This window comes from Monodelphis domestica, chromosome 2 (genome assembly GCF_027887165.1).
Source record: "Monodelphis domestica isolate mMonDom1 chromosome 2, mMonDom1.pri, whole genome shotgun sequence".
Classification (NCBI taxonomy): domain Eukaryota; kingdom Metazoa; phylum Chordata; class Mammalia; order Didelphimorphia; family Didelphidae; genus Monodelphis; species Monodelphis domestica.
Window position 1 is genome coordinate 489,509,226 of NC_077228.1, and position 15,276 is coordinate 489,524,501.

The 15,276-nt window shown below is 35.0% G+C and overlaps 1 protein-coding gene across 4 annotated transcripts in view; it reads left to right on the forward strand.

The window, feature by feature from the left end:
- Nucleotides 1-15,276, forward strand: part of MAN1A2 (mannosidase alpha class 1A member 2) — a 267,616-nt gene that overhangs the window by 66,381 nt on the left and 185,959 nt on the right. For all 4 annotated transcript variants that reach the window (XR_008916779.1, XM_001362742.5, XM_007485274.3 and 1 more), the window contains exon 2: nucleotides 12,422-12,677. Coding sequence is in view for 3 of the 4 variants with exons in the window: in XM_001362742.5 (XP_001362779.1) it covers nucleotides 12,422-12,677 (256 nt within the window). In the remaining variant the exon portion in view is untranslated. The remainder of the gene's footprint in view (nucleotides 1-12,421; nucleotides 12,678-15,276) is intronic.

Consider the following 15,276-nt stretch of genomic DNA (forward strand, 5'->3'; position numbering starts at 1 on the left):
ACTTAAATGATTCTTTACCGCCTTACCTCCACCCTTACCAACACCCTTCCCTTACTTCACATCACACCTCAAAGGACTGTTATAGTGTTTATTGCTCTGTGACAAGAAATGGTATTGACTCCAGTATAATTCTTGTTCTATGCCCTTAAGAATAGAATACAAAAACCTTTTTATGTATCAGTAATAATTTATTAGGCACTTAATATTGCCTTAGAAACACATTAAAGGATCAGTCTTATATTTCAAGGTAATGGACAGAGAGTCTTTATAGAAAGTAAACTAATTTTCTCATGCATTGATAACCCAAATTACTTCTTTTGTAACAAAATTCAGCTGTCTATCTGCAAGTTTCTTTTCTTCCCAAACTTGTAAAAAATACAGTTCTTGGGATCTTTGACATCCCGATTCCAACAAATGTTCCTGTCTTTTGCCTCTTTTTTATCCTGAGCTCTTAGCATGGTGCCTGCCATATAGTAAGTACTTAAGTGCTTACTGACTAACTATATGAGGAACAACAATTTGGATATCCCTCTTAAGAACTTTCAAGCTACTCCAATAATTAGAATATATAAAACAGTGGATGATAAATTTCCTAATAGTGGAACAAATTACTGACTAAGCCTTCAGAAGAGGTGGAAGATAGTAATGTAACTAGGGATAGTTTTCATGGAGATGGGGGAAAATTCTCTTAAAAAGTCAAATAAGAGAAACTGAGTCCAAGCAAAAAGGAAATAGGTTCATTGCAAGAGGACTGGTTTCACAATAAAGCCAGACTTCTGGTCAAGACCAAAAGACCTTGACCACTGTGAGAGACCCTCCTATATAACCCAAAGAATATCACAGTTTATAATATCAAGTTAAAAATAATCCAAGACTATGTTAAAAATAGAGGAGGAGAAGAAGTCACTTGATGACTTGAAAGTCACCTGATAGACAAAGGAGGAGCCTGGATTATAGTGACACAAATGATAAGAGTAGGTGGTGTTGGGTGGTACCAGGCTTTGAATCCAGGATTAGGCCTAGTGATGTATACTGGATCACAAGTTCAAGACCATAATTATTGCTGATAAAACATGATATAGCAAATTTGAAGGTTGAGGATGACACTGAGGCCTGTGCTAATAACAATGATTAAATATATTTTAATTCAGTCATCTTACTTAATTCAACCTTAATACTTATACTAAAATAATCACAAAAGGCCTATTAAATCATCACTTATGCTAACATTATTTAACTATTTTAGAATTACAATTTTGATGATCTAAATACTACTGCTAACATTACAATCTAATCTTCATATAAGGGGGTAGGGGATTTTTCACTCACGGTCTTGAAGGAGATACTTTTTTAATAAGCAGAAACTAGGGAGAGTGGATTTCCACTGAGGAGATTAGCGTAAATAAATGTGTGCCTATAAGAAGTGGAATAATTCTATATAGCTGGATCATAGAGTACTTGTGGAAAAGTTATATGAAATAAAGTGAGAAAGGTAGGTCGGAGCTATATTTTGGAGGACCTTACCTTGAATTCTGAGGTGTGGGGTATCAGGGAGCAGAGTGAAGTGTTATTAGAAGAATAGCAATAGTGATTGAAATTCTTATAGGAAGATGAATCTGGCCAAATCCAGCAGGGAAGATCATAGGATTCCAGGAGATATTAAAGTTTGGGATACCAATTAACTAGCCATCCCAGAAACCCTGCGTATGACATATAATAAGTATTAATACCAGGGAGTGACACTAAAACGTTTTTAGTCTCACAAAGAGATCATTTCTAAGGAATTCTTACCCTGTAGACTTGTGAGTTACTGGAGAGGCATTATTCCAGGGAAGAAAGCTAAAGTTGGACACAGGTTTCATAGTTTAGATTTTGTATATTTAGTAGGATTTTAGGATTTAGAACTAAGGAGGTATCTCAGTTATCAATTTTGGTAGAAGAGTGATCTTTAAACAAACATTAGAAGTCTGAATCCATTCTTCTAAAGTTGAATTCGAGAACCTGGAGATCTATCACCCTGAACTGCACATGCCCTCCCCCCCTTCCCAATTTGGGTTCTCTGATCTAGCCCTGGTCTGAGCCTGACCTTGCTAATATCAGTATAAAATAGATCTATATGTAGGGATGGATGATTTCTCACTTCATTAGAAAAGTCCATAAGTGACTCTCAAATTGTAGATATCTTTAAAGATTTACATTTTGTATATTGTTTTGTATTGCTTCCTAGGAATTAAAAAAAAAAGTATGATTCTGTAGATTGTAGGTGATTGCTCACTAGGATAGACTTTTCTGTAAGAGATAGAGGAGTTATTGAAAAATAGTAAATCTTTGCTAAAATTGTCAGATTTTTCTATTTCTTTCAAATGTTTTTGCTATGGCTTTGTTTTATCTTTAATTTGCAGCTGCTTTTTTTATTTTTACTGTTGGTCTTGCCTCCAGCTTTTCTGGCAAAATGCAAGTACACATTTAAATAAGTCAGTAGAGATTCCTTTTGGTAGGTGGGTAGATTGTTTAATTTACAAAATTTGTAACCACAAACTAGGTAGGAACTGTAATTAAAATAGAAAAACTTTTAATAGGACAAATTATAAAATGAAATAAGAGAAAATCAAATAGAATAGTTTTTTTTTCCTGCTTATACTCTATTGCATTCTCTATCTGTTGCTGTCTCACTGTCCTCATCCCCCAAATAACAAACTATTATAGTCTTCCACATTGGTAGAGTGAATATTCCCTGGATAGCACAGTACCTTGTACCTAGTAAATAATTAATAGATTTTGATTGTACAATTACATTATATTGACCTGTATTACAAGGATAACAATGTGCCTAGAACACTTCACCATTGCAGAGCTGCCTTTTCCCTTCTTCCTCTGAAGCTTTTGCTGCTTTTCCTTCTGGGACTTCTTTAAATGAAATCTTTTTGCTATTTTATGAGGCTGCCTTTGCTTAACAGTGCTTGGGGTGGGTGTGAGTAAGTGTTAATCAATACATTTCTAGCTCTTTTAGTCACATCTGAGGTGGGATGGGGGTGGGGGTTGGCCTAGAAAGCTTACAAAAATATCCTTTGAATTTCCCCGACCTTTTTTCAGTTTCATTTTACCATTTCCTCACAATAGGGAAGTCTCTCCTCTTTCCCCTGTCCACCCCTCTCCCCAACTCCCATCCTCCATACACACAAATAAATCAGGGTTTGGGTCAGTGAGTTCATTGTTACTTCTCTCTGGGATATGAAAATAAACCTTGGAGCTGGGATAAGAAGGTACTAGTCACTTTGGAGCTGACAAGAATTTGTAGTTTTGGCAAAGGTTTCTGGCCACTTTACATATAGATTGTTGCAGTTGTAGCATTTAAGTCCATAGGTTCAAAATAAGGAGTTGAATGGTTTTAAGGCATATTTCATTCCTTTTTGACAGAACTTAAATATTTATATTTATGCTATAATAGTGCACTTTTCTAGTAATTGGATACTGAGTCTATTTTATGTAATCTCTTCCATGGATAGGGCTGTATGAACAAATATCAATTCTCATCCTCATTCTTCAACTTTTAAAAATGTTTTTTTTTTCTTTAAAAAAAGTTCTTATCAGTGTTAAATAGGCTTCCATCTTGGCCATAAAGATTGGTAGTCTACATATTTTCTGATCAGTATTTAGTTCATTTTACACCCCTATGTTGTGATCTCATGATGGACTGGCATTGTTCCTGGATTTTTAAAGGAAGAGTATAAGCTTGGGCAGGTTCTTTCATGCATTGAAGACTTCAGATATGTATCAAATGGTGCCAAGGACCAGCCTAGTTGAATTTAGAGACAATATTTCATGATGTTTAATCATCAGATTATATCTTTTCATCCATAGAAATTTATAAAGACTTCTATTGACATGTGAAGGGGGTGTAGTAGGGAAGAGTATTGACACTGATTTATAACTCTTTGAATTACCCTAATATATTTTAATTTAATTTTTTGTAATTGTTTTCCAACATTTTTTGATTTAGATTCTCTTCCTCCCTTTATCTACTGTCTCCCCCTTGCTCTCCATTGCAAATAGTCTTATATAGGTTATACTCGTGCTTTTGTATAAATCAAATTTCTGTATTCTTCATGCTGTGACAGAAGACACCTATCACACATACAATTAAAAAAAAAACCTATGAAGGAAATAAAGTGAAAGATGGTGTGTTTTGATGTGTAATCAGTGTCTAACAATTTCTTCTTTGGGTGTGGGAAGCTTTTTTTTTTTATCATGGATCCCTTGGGGTTATGTTAGGACCTTGTTTTACTGATGATTGTTTAGTCCTTTACAATTGATCATCATACATTATTTCTCTTACTGTATGCAGTGTTTTCCTGGTTCTGCTCACTTTACTTTGCATCAGTTCATATAAGTCTTTACAAGTTTTTTTTTTAACTTATTCCCTTTGTCATTTCTTATGGTGAAATAGTATTCCATTACAATCATATGCCACAACTTGTTCAGCCATTCCCCAGTTGATGGATACTCCCTCAATTTCTAATTCTTTTGTCATTACAAAAAGAGCTGCTAAAAATGAGGCCATTTCCCCTTATTTCTTTGTGATCTAGACCCAGTAGTGATATTGCTGAGTCAAAGAATATGCATTATGGCCCTTTGGGTGTGGTTCCAAATTGCTCTCCAGAATGGTTTGTATCAGTTCAAAGTTCCACCAAAAGTATATCATTGTCCCCGTTTCCCCATATCCTCTCTGAGTGGAATAAAAAATGACCCCCTACTTAAATTACAAACCTGGAGTCAGAAATCCTGGACTAGGCACAAAGTCCACCCCAGTCAGAAAACAGCAAGATAAATAACATGAACTCCCACTAGGGAGAGTTAAGGTTATGGGAAAGTAGCCATGTCTTGAGTAGTGACCTTTTTAGCTCCTAAAGGTATGAGGAGATAAGGAGGTAGGATAATCTAATGGTTTTAGTCCTTGAAATGAGATAAGAGGCTTCCCAAGTCAATGGGTCTGTGACAATATCAAAATTTCCTTGAGGTCTTATTCTGCAAGCATACAGGGACATTCATTCCTGATGAGAGGATGAATATCCACCCTTAGAAGAGCACATTAATTTGTTTTATTCCCCATGCCTCCAACACTTATTTTCTTTTTTGGTCATATTAGCCAATCTGATAGATGTGAGAGGTTAAGAGTTATTTTAATTTGCATTTCTCTAATCAGTAGTGATTTGGAACATTTATTCACATGATGATAATTTAGCTTCTTTATCTAAGAACTCCCTGTTTATATTTTTGACTTTATCAGATGGGGAGAATGCTTTGCATTCTTATAAATTTCACTTGGCACTCTCTATATTTGAATAATAAGGCTATTTTTTTTTAAACCCTTACCTTCCATCCTGGAGTTATTGGCTCCAAGGCAGAAGAGTGGTAAGGCTAGGCAATGAGTTTTATGTGACTTGCCCAGGGTCACATAGCTGGGAAGTGTCTGAGGCCAGATTTGAACCCAGGACCTCCCGCCTCTAGGCCTGACTCTCAATCCACTGAGCCACCCAGCTGCCCCGAATAATGAGGATTTTGTCAGAGGTACTTACAATAATTTCCCCCCTAGTTTGTTGTTTCCTTTCTAATCTTGGTTGTATTGATTTGAACAAAACCGTTTTTAATTTGATAAAGTTATTAATTTCTTTCATTTTGTAATGTTCTCTATGACTTGTTTGATCAGTAAACTTTTCCATGTTCCCCTAATTTATTTATGGTATCATCTTTTATTTCTAGATCAAGTACCCATTTTGCCTTTATCTTGGTGTACAGTGTGAGATTTTGGTCTATGCCTATTTTTTGCCAGATTGTTTTTCAGTTTTCTGAGCAGTTTTTTGTCACATAGTAAGTTATTCCCCCAATCACTTGCATCTTTGGGTTTATTGAGCACTAAGTTACTATGATCACTAACTATTTTAAGGATAATTTTAGGGTTGTGACCTAATCTAAATTAATTTTTGGTTGCCAGGGAATATCCCAAATAAAATACCCAAGTCAGTTTAGAAATTTATGGTTGTTTAATATAGAGGGAAGGAGTTAAGGAGAAGGGAAAGGGAAAGGGTATAGGATTTCTCCTGCCTGGCCTGTGCCAGAGGGAGTTCAAAGTCCTCCACCATGAGGTCTCTGAAGAAGATTAGTGACTTTCTAAGAGGATAGTGTTTGGAAGGTAAAGGAGAAAGAATCAGCCTAAAGTCAAATAGAGCTCAGTAAAGATGCCTCACCTGAACTAGGCTACTCAGCTTCCTCCAGTATGGTATCAGGGAAAACTCACCACTATACCTGTACAATAGCAGCTGCCACCCAAGATGCCAAAATGCTCAGCACACTCCTCCAGCCACCTCTTCTCTGCCAAAGAGACCGGAGAGAAGAAGTGACGTAAAATATATAGATGGTTTTTACATCACTTTTCTGCATCTTACATGTACCAATGGTAGCTTAAGTTTGACTTAGGACAGCCCAGGGGTCTGTCAGTTGTTTCTGATTTGTCATTTGCTATCACCTGTCTGTCATAGGCCATCCTCTTAAATACTTAATCCTTAAGTATGGGTGTAGACATTCCTGTTTTTGTTAGACTAAGTAGGGTGGAGTAATCTAAAGTTCACACTATGGTGTGTTGATTTTTTAACCTATCTACTACTATTATTTCTTAATTAGTACCTGATTCTTGTATAGTTATATACATATTTTTTCCCTTACTCATTCCCTTGATATTCTTGACATTTTGTTTTTCAAAATATATTTTGTTTTTATTTTTTCTAGTTCTAGAAAACAAATTTGGGTAGTTTGATTGGTATGGCACTAAGTAGGTAAATTAATTTATTATAATATATTTGTTAAATATGTAATATCTACATGTATGTCTTTGGAGTTATAGGCAGTTTCAGTTTAAGAGATCATTGGTAACTGTATAACATAGGACATTTTCCTACTTTTTTGTATTCTATCATGTATTTATATTTCTGTGTATATATGTCTTCTATGGGACTCTAAAACTAAAGAAAGAAGATAGTCACTTTGATATTCTCTTCAGTGTCTAGCATTAAGTTCAAAACTAAAATATTCTTAATGTGAAAGTTGATCTAATACTTGATTTTATAGTTTTGAGTTTAGTAGACTAGCTTTTCATTGACCACTTATTTTCTTATAACTATTCTTGCCACTTCTGTGGCATGATACCATGGCAAGGATTTATATAATTATAGATTACTAGGACCCAATTATATGATATGATTTAGATATTCACTAGTTACTAATTTTAAGAACTAATACTTCAATACTTCAAAAATTCTCTTATCTCATTAGATATAGATATCTTCTATGGTCTAGGAATAAAAATGACTTTATTATTAGAGTTAGTTGCAAAAAGATGTTTAAATTGGACATTTTTGTGGAGGAAACCACCATCCTTCCAGTCACTTTGGTTCATAAACTTTCCTGACTTTCCTTACCTCATAGATCCAATCAGTTGCCAAATATTGGCCATTTTACCTTCTCACCATCTTTTGTATCTATCTCTGTTTCTTGCTTGTGTAGTACCTACTACCTTAGTTCAGAATCTTATCATCTCTCTCCTAGACTATTAAAAGAACTTCCTAATTGAGTTTCTTGCTTCATGTCTTTCCCTCTCCAAACTTGCACATGACTGACAAAATTATATTCCTGCAACACAGGTGTGACTGTGTAACCTAACCAACATGTTTAAGAGTTCCATTGTACCCCTTTGGCTTCTAGGAGCAATTGCAGACTCCTCTCTGATATTCAGAGGTTACAATCTCCTTCCCTCCCTCCTTTTTTTCCTTCCTTCTGCTAGGCAATGGGTAAGTGACTTACACAGGGTCACATGTCTAGGAGGTGTCTGAGGTCAGATTTGAACCGAAGACCTCCTTTCTCAATGTCTGGCTCTCTATCTACTCAGCCACCTCACTGCCCCAAACCTATCTTGCAAGATTTTAAATTACTCTCCTCTATGCCTGAGACATTCTCCATCTTTACCTCTGTTTTGTGGGGTCTTAAAATTAATATTCAATAATTATTATATTTTAATAGTTTTATTAATAATAACTAACGTGAAAGAACTATCTCAACTCAGCCTGGTCACAAGAGAAGAGCATGTGGGAAGAGTCACATCAAACTTAAATACCATCACGCAAATGTGAGGATGTAAGAAAAGGGGAAAGGATTCTAGGTAATACAGAAAGGAATTTTGGGTAATGTAGTTTTAGGAGTTCAGGAATTCCTAACTGTACATATATACCCCTGTGATCCTGTTGGGAGACCAGTCTTCCCTAAAGGATCATGGAAACATAAATAATTTATTCATTGCAATAATTTGTGGATAAAAGGGAAAAAAAAGAACAAAACCAATGATTACTAGGTTGACCAAAAGCCAGTATGGGGGCAGTCCCTTTGGCATAAGAGTATACATTCAAAGCAAAAACATTTCAAACCCCCCATAGTTCAATTCACACCCCAAAGTTCACTCTGGAGCTTCTGGTTCTACATGTGATCTCTGTAGGCATCTTTGTGGCACCTTCTGGCTTCTGGGAGGTAGTAAGTTTTTTATCCTAAAATTGTTCAAATTCAAATAAAAGTTCAAACAATAACATAGATGCCAATAACAAACATAGGGATCACTCAGGGATGCATGGCTGAGTTATGAGGTATATGAATTAATTTGCAAAAGAAAATCCAAAATGTCAAAAAATCTACACAAAAAAAGAAAAAATAACTTGATAAAATATAAAATATCAAAGTCTTATGTCTAGTCCTTGAATCAGGGCCTGATTAAACTGACTTAGGAAATTATGCACTTACACAGTCAGTAGCCAGGACTACAGAAAGTTTCCCACACTATGAAAGAAGGAAAAAGAAACTAGATTACAGGAGCCAAGTAGGAGCTAATTTGAGATACTCAGTATATGTAGCTCAGAGGAAGTCCGGCCTCTGACATATGTCAAAACAACTGCAACCTTGAACCCCAAAGAAGTTCATGTCCTCTTGTCTTGGCTCAAATTTCATCAATCCCACTGGGATTTGGTCTCTTTGACCTTGTGCTCAATAGGCAGTATGCAGGTAATTTTGGGCTTATTTTGCAATGTACAGTGGCTCTTTTTGTATTTCTTCTCTTCTGGAATCAGACAGAATCATTAAGTAAAGTCCCATATTAAAAAAAAATAATCAGTGGCATCACTTTTATAGTCTAAAGCTTTTTGGGTATCCATTAATATTAGAACAAATGTATTTTTAACTTATATTACTGCAAAATCAAAAAAGTTAAAGAAAAATCTCAATACTGTTCACATGTGCTTCAAATACAAAAAGGAGAGAAAAAAACTGAACTACTATATTGCACGTGCAAGGAAAAACAATAATAAAAGTTTTAAAAATCAACAATATATAGCTTACAATTAGTGACATACTGTATCAGCCAAGAAAAGGTAGAATACAGTTTTCTCACCAAAAAATGAGATTCATTTCTTTTTAAAATTGACCATGATCCACTGTGTGAATGCAAATGGTTTTCAGAATAAAACAGTAATGCAGTAGTACAGTAGATAATACACATTCAAAGAAGCACCAAAGTCCCCAAAATTCACAGTAACCCAGTTAGTGATAATAGCAAACAAACCCACTATCATATTTCACATGAGTTGCTGTGTGACATTTTTAAAAACCTATGATCTGATTGATATTTGTCACAGTTTACAGATGTAGCAAATCTTTCAATCTTGGCACAGATTTTTTTAAACAAAATAAATCTTATTTGGGTATAGAACATCACCATAAAATCTATATTGTTCTGGTGGAAGTAAATTAAGCTTGCAGAAGCTCTTTTTGGCTTCCTGCTTCATATAAACACTTTTTTCTCTGGTAGAACTTCTATTTGGTTCTCTACCTTTAATGCAACATTCTTTATAATATTTTTAAAAATTATCATTCACTCAGAAACCACTAGTTACCTAAAATTATTGATGAAGACCCCTTAAAATTACAATTAAATTCTCTAAAGGTTGCATACAAGTTGTAACTAGTTATTATGAAGTTCATCCATCATCATCTATGTGACAATTAACAAAGGCAAAAAAAAAAGCAGAAAAGGCTTTTTAAGTCAACATGTGATCTTCGATGGATCTAATGACAAGGGTTTGTGCAAGATGTTCATGGGATTATATGATGATATTTTGTTCTTCAGCAAAGGGAAAGGTACAAATTAAAGATCAAGATAGGCAAAACATGGTAGCTTAAAATGATTCAGTATTACAGAAAGATATTGATTAGATTAATACAGATAAACTTTAAAAATGTGAACCATGTAGCAATAAGCAATATCATAGGCAGTGAAATCAGAATCCTTTTTCCCAATTCAAATAAACTTGTTCTCTTTTATAGGAGAATAAACTCAAAATAGTTAGCAAGTATTAAACTTGCAGATCTCTTTTAAAGTTTCCTTCCCCATCCCAAGTATTTATCATCCATTTGCATTTCTTTTGTCAGAGCTTTGAATTTTCTCATAGAAGCAAGCACAGGGCAGAATCTCTACTCTGGATGTTGAGAACATTTAAGACTTTTAGAAATTTGTCAAAATATTTCAGTTTCATTTGTAGTTTAAGCACCATAGTTTGTCATATATTTTTGAAGAGAAATAAACATAATGGGAAATAGCCAATGAAAATATAAACTTCTAGTAAGAAAATCAAGCAGAGCCAATATATATGAGCTAGCTCAAGCAATTCAGACTATTCTTTCAGAGTTTGAAGCATGGTTTGGAATAGCATTTTACCTCTGGAAAAAGGCAGAATGGAAAGGAATTAGTTAAGAGGCTTGAAAAACTATTGTTGTTTCACCTCCCTAGGGACAAAACTTTGAGGGAAAGCAAAAGCATATTTGTATTGGTATTTTGAGTCCAGAGAGAAAAGGAAAAAGCAGGCTTATTTCCCAAAACTAACTTTAAATCCACTGATTTGGACTAACTTCCCTCAAAAGAAATGAGGAGGGAGTCCCCTTCTTGTGAGGGGGAAAAATATCCCAATTTGCAAGTCTCTTAGCCAGGAGTGCCCAGGGTCCGGTTAAGATTTCAGCTTAGGAACTAGGAGGGGGTGGGGCTGATTAGCATGTTTTTGACTCTCCAGGCAGAAAAATGGCTAGCACAGGTTCATAAAACGACTTGGGGGGGGTGTTTAAAATGATTGGTGGGGGGTCTCACCCTTTCTGGAAAAAAAAAAAAACGGCTTGGATTTGCCAGGCTCTTGCGGCAGGTCTGATTGCAGCAAACGGAGACTCCAAGCTGGGTGGAGAGTGGTGAGGAATGCTGGCTCAAGCAGATGGATGGGAGAAGCTGCAGTGGGAGCTGTAGACAGGTGGCGGGACGGGAGCCAGCAAGGGGCAGAAGCAGGCGCTTGCAAAACTTATCTATGCTATGTATTCTTTTCTCAAAGACTTAAAAAATTCTTTAGAATTCTATCCCTTCGTGGTTGCCTTAATGTGAGTTTTAAATTTAATATTCAATAACCAAGTATTAAATAACTAAAGTAAAGAATTATCTGAACTCAGCTTAGTCTCTCAAGAGAAGAGTGCATGGGAGGATTCACAGCAAACTTAAATATCATCAAAAATGTGAGGATGCAGGAAATGGGAAAAGGATTCTAGGTAATAATACAGAATGGAATTTTGAGAAATGTAGTTTTAGGGATTCAAGAACTATATAGTTTCTTACAATCTCTTGCTTCACTAAAATCTGTTTAAGTGCTACCTCCTATATGAAGCCTTTCCTGAAGCAGTGATACCTATGTTATCTTCTCTCAGTTACCTTGTCTTTATTGCATATATTTTGTATATATTTAAATACATATGTGTTTTCATTATAGAATAGAAAATCTTGGAGGGCAGGTAGCATTTCATTTTGTCTTTACCTTGTGTCTAGCACATGATAGATGTTTATTGGTAGATTAGGATCCATAGAGCATTATAAAATTTTATTGATCTAAATAGATATGATTTCCTAGGTATTTCTGTTTCTGTCACATTCTTTAGTCACTTCATCTCATTTCTATCTATCTCTACATGGGTCCTACTTTGCTAGTTTTAATGGTTAGTCTGTGCTTGTTTTTCTCTCATTTACTTATGGATCGCATCTGCTCAATGAATTCTTTGTCTCTTTTACTCATTTTGTTACCAGTGCATATATGATTTGTTTTTCAGGAGTTTTTTTAGTCTCTTGTCTCATGCTAATGAATTGCTTCTAGTGAAAGTCTAGTGAAAGAATTGAAAACAGTCTCGAGATAGGGTAATAACTAATGGTTATATGTATAAGGTATTAAGTTCTTTTTTGGAAGTCAACTTCTAATCAAACCTTTTTTAAAAAAATTATTTAAAAAATGTATCCTTGTGTGTCTCCCAGGGAAGAAGAGGAACGTCTGAGAAATAAAATTCGTGCTGATCATGAGAGAGCTCTAGAAGAGGCAAAAGAGAAACTAAAGAAATCTAGAGAGATGATACAAGCAGAGATTGAAACAGAAAAAAATAAGGTAGCCCAGGAAATGAAGAAGAAAGAAACCAAGCCACTGCCACCAGTCCCTTTACCAAATCTCATAGGAATAAATGGTGGAGAACCAGAAGATGAAGACACCAGAGAAAAGAGGGAAAAAATTAAAGAGGTAAAGAGCTGAAGTTTCTCCTGGGTAGTGGGTTGGGATGTGTATTTTGTACATTTTTGGATCTATACTGTTTGTGTCCTTATTTGGAGAGAAACCTCTAAATATTCCACCAGTTTTGTTCTTTTTTTTCCCCCTCCACTCATATTGTAAGTAGGATTGTATCTTTTAATGTTACCATTAATGTGAAGTGGAGATATTGTCTAGGTTTTTATTTCTATTGTGGTCATTCATAGAGTATCACTTTCTCTTTTGATACTGTGTGATTCAAAAAACTTGTCCTGTTTAATGGCTAATTGAACATATCTAAAACTGATTTCTTGTCATCATTTATTCAGGTATAAGAAGATACATACTTTTTGCCCACCATTACTCTGAAATAATTTTTATCAATTTATAGAGTGCTTGAGTTCTAATGGGGTGGAAAGGGTACTTATAGTAAGTATATAAGATAATATCATGAATCCTTAATCTCCCTGCCCCACCACCACTCTTCATGGGTTTTGTCAGTCAAATTAGTAAGCACATATGAAGCAGTTAAAATTTGCTAGGTACTATACTGATTATACAAAGGACAAAGAGAAGACTGATAATAACAACAGCAATTAATGGATAGCATTTTAAGGTTTACAAATTTACTTGATATATGAGGTCTATTTAACTATTTATTAAGTTAAAAATTTAAACTAATAAATTTTAGAAATAGGAGGGAAGGGAATAAGCATTTATATAGTTATTACTATATGACAAGCACTATTCTAAGGGTCCTGTTTTGAAAATATCTCTTAATTATTAAATATTTATTAATTCATTAAAACACACTCATGTTAACATAGCATAGTATTTGTGTAACATTCGTTTATACATTTTTGTAAATCTCTTTAATGTCTGCCTTAACAGAAGACAGCAAAATTTTCATCTGTTATGCATGCAGTCTTGTTGTGATGTGTGGTAACTGATGTCACCAGGATTGGCTACCTTTAGAACTTTTAAAAAGAGCTACATTGTTCTAAAACTGTATTAAGGATGCCTTTTACCTGACCTTTACCTGAGGATTTCTTTGTCCCCTTTACCTTTATGATTATTTGTTTTGTAAACAATAAAATTGAAATAGGTAATTCAGGGGGGGGGGTATGAAGAAAATATGAAGAAAATCTGGCCTCATATAGATTTGTAATTGGAAAAGGTAGGAGTATTTTAACAGTGAATTTTAGTATTACTCTGAAAATAGTTTTAGCCTGACCGAAAAGGAACTGGCGGGGGGATCCCCAAGAGTCTACGAACCATACTTTGAGAACTCCTGATCTATAGAATGTCATCATTCAGTCATTCAATCAATCAGCCAGCTATGATTTTGTTTTATTCTTTATCTCTCCCCATATTTTATGCGTCAGACCCATATTAGCTGGTCTTCTGTTGGTTTTAAGGTAGAAGCATTGTCCTTGGTAGAGGTAATGCCCACAGGAGTAAGAGTTGAACAGTTTTGATTTCCTTTCTTTTTTACCTTATCCCATCTACAAGTGGTAGTCATGTGCCCTTTTAGTTGATGATATTTTTTCCATTATAGCTGAAATGCAAAATGAAACAAAACTACTCCACTTTTTTTGCCCATAATTTTCTTTGCCAGCCTCAGATTCTTTTGATCTTCTGTATTCTTATTGAGCTGTACTATTGTCTTCTTAGTAATTATTTTGTATCTGTTTTGTATATATTTTTCATATTATTAAATTCTAATATATTATCTTCTCTTGTAGACTGTAAATTCTTTGAAATGGAAACTTTGACTTATGTCCTTATTTCCTCAGTGTCTAGCATTGTACTTGTAACTTAGTGTTTGCTTAATAAAATGCTTGTTTGATTTATTGACAATTACATGTTTTTGCTTCAGTTTTCTCTACATGTTATATAATGTAAGTTGGCTTAGAAGTGTAAACTGGTTTCCTTAGACACCTTCCATTTTTCCTTCTCTTTAGAATTGTTCTTGTTTGTAATTATATACTCAGTGAGTTTCTCATCTTTCCTGGGATAACCTGCTGATGGTGTAAGGGGTAAATTTAGGGTTTTTTTAAACTGAATATAAATTTAGTTGGTCACTAGAGATTAATTCAAATCCCAATAAAAATACTCAAGTCAGTTTGGGAATTTTATGGTGGTTTAATTAATACAGAGGGAAGGAATTAAGAAGAAGAGAGAGAGAAAGAGGTATAAGAATTTTCCGACCTAACCTAAGCTAAGGAAAGTTCAGAGACCTCAACCACGAGGCTTCCTCCAAGATTAAAACTAGCTTGGCTTCCAGCCACAATGTCTACTCCGAGATGAGGGGCCTCCTAAGAGGATAGTGCTTTGGAATGTAAAGGAAAAAGGGATCGGTCTAAACTCACTCACCTAACATGCTCACACCAAGCCCAGACAAGAGCTGCAAGCACACCAAAATGCCAAGATGCCAAGATGCCCAGCATGCTGCCACCAGCCATGTCTCTGCTGCAAAAGTGAGAGCCACCTCTCAGTGAAAAAAGCTTGGAGAGAGGAAGTGATGTGAAATATATAGACTGTTTTTTACATCACTTCCTGGGTCTCATATGTACCAATGGTAGCTTAAGCT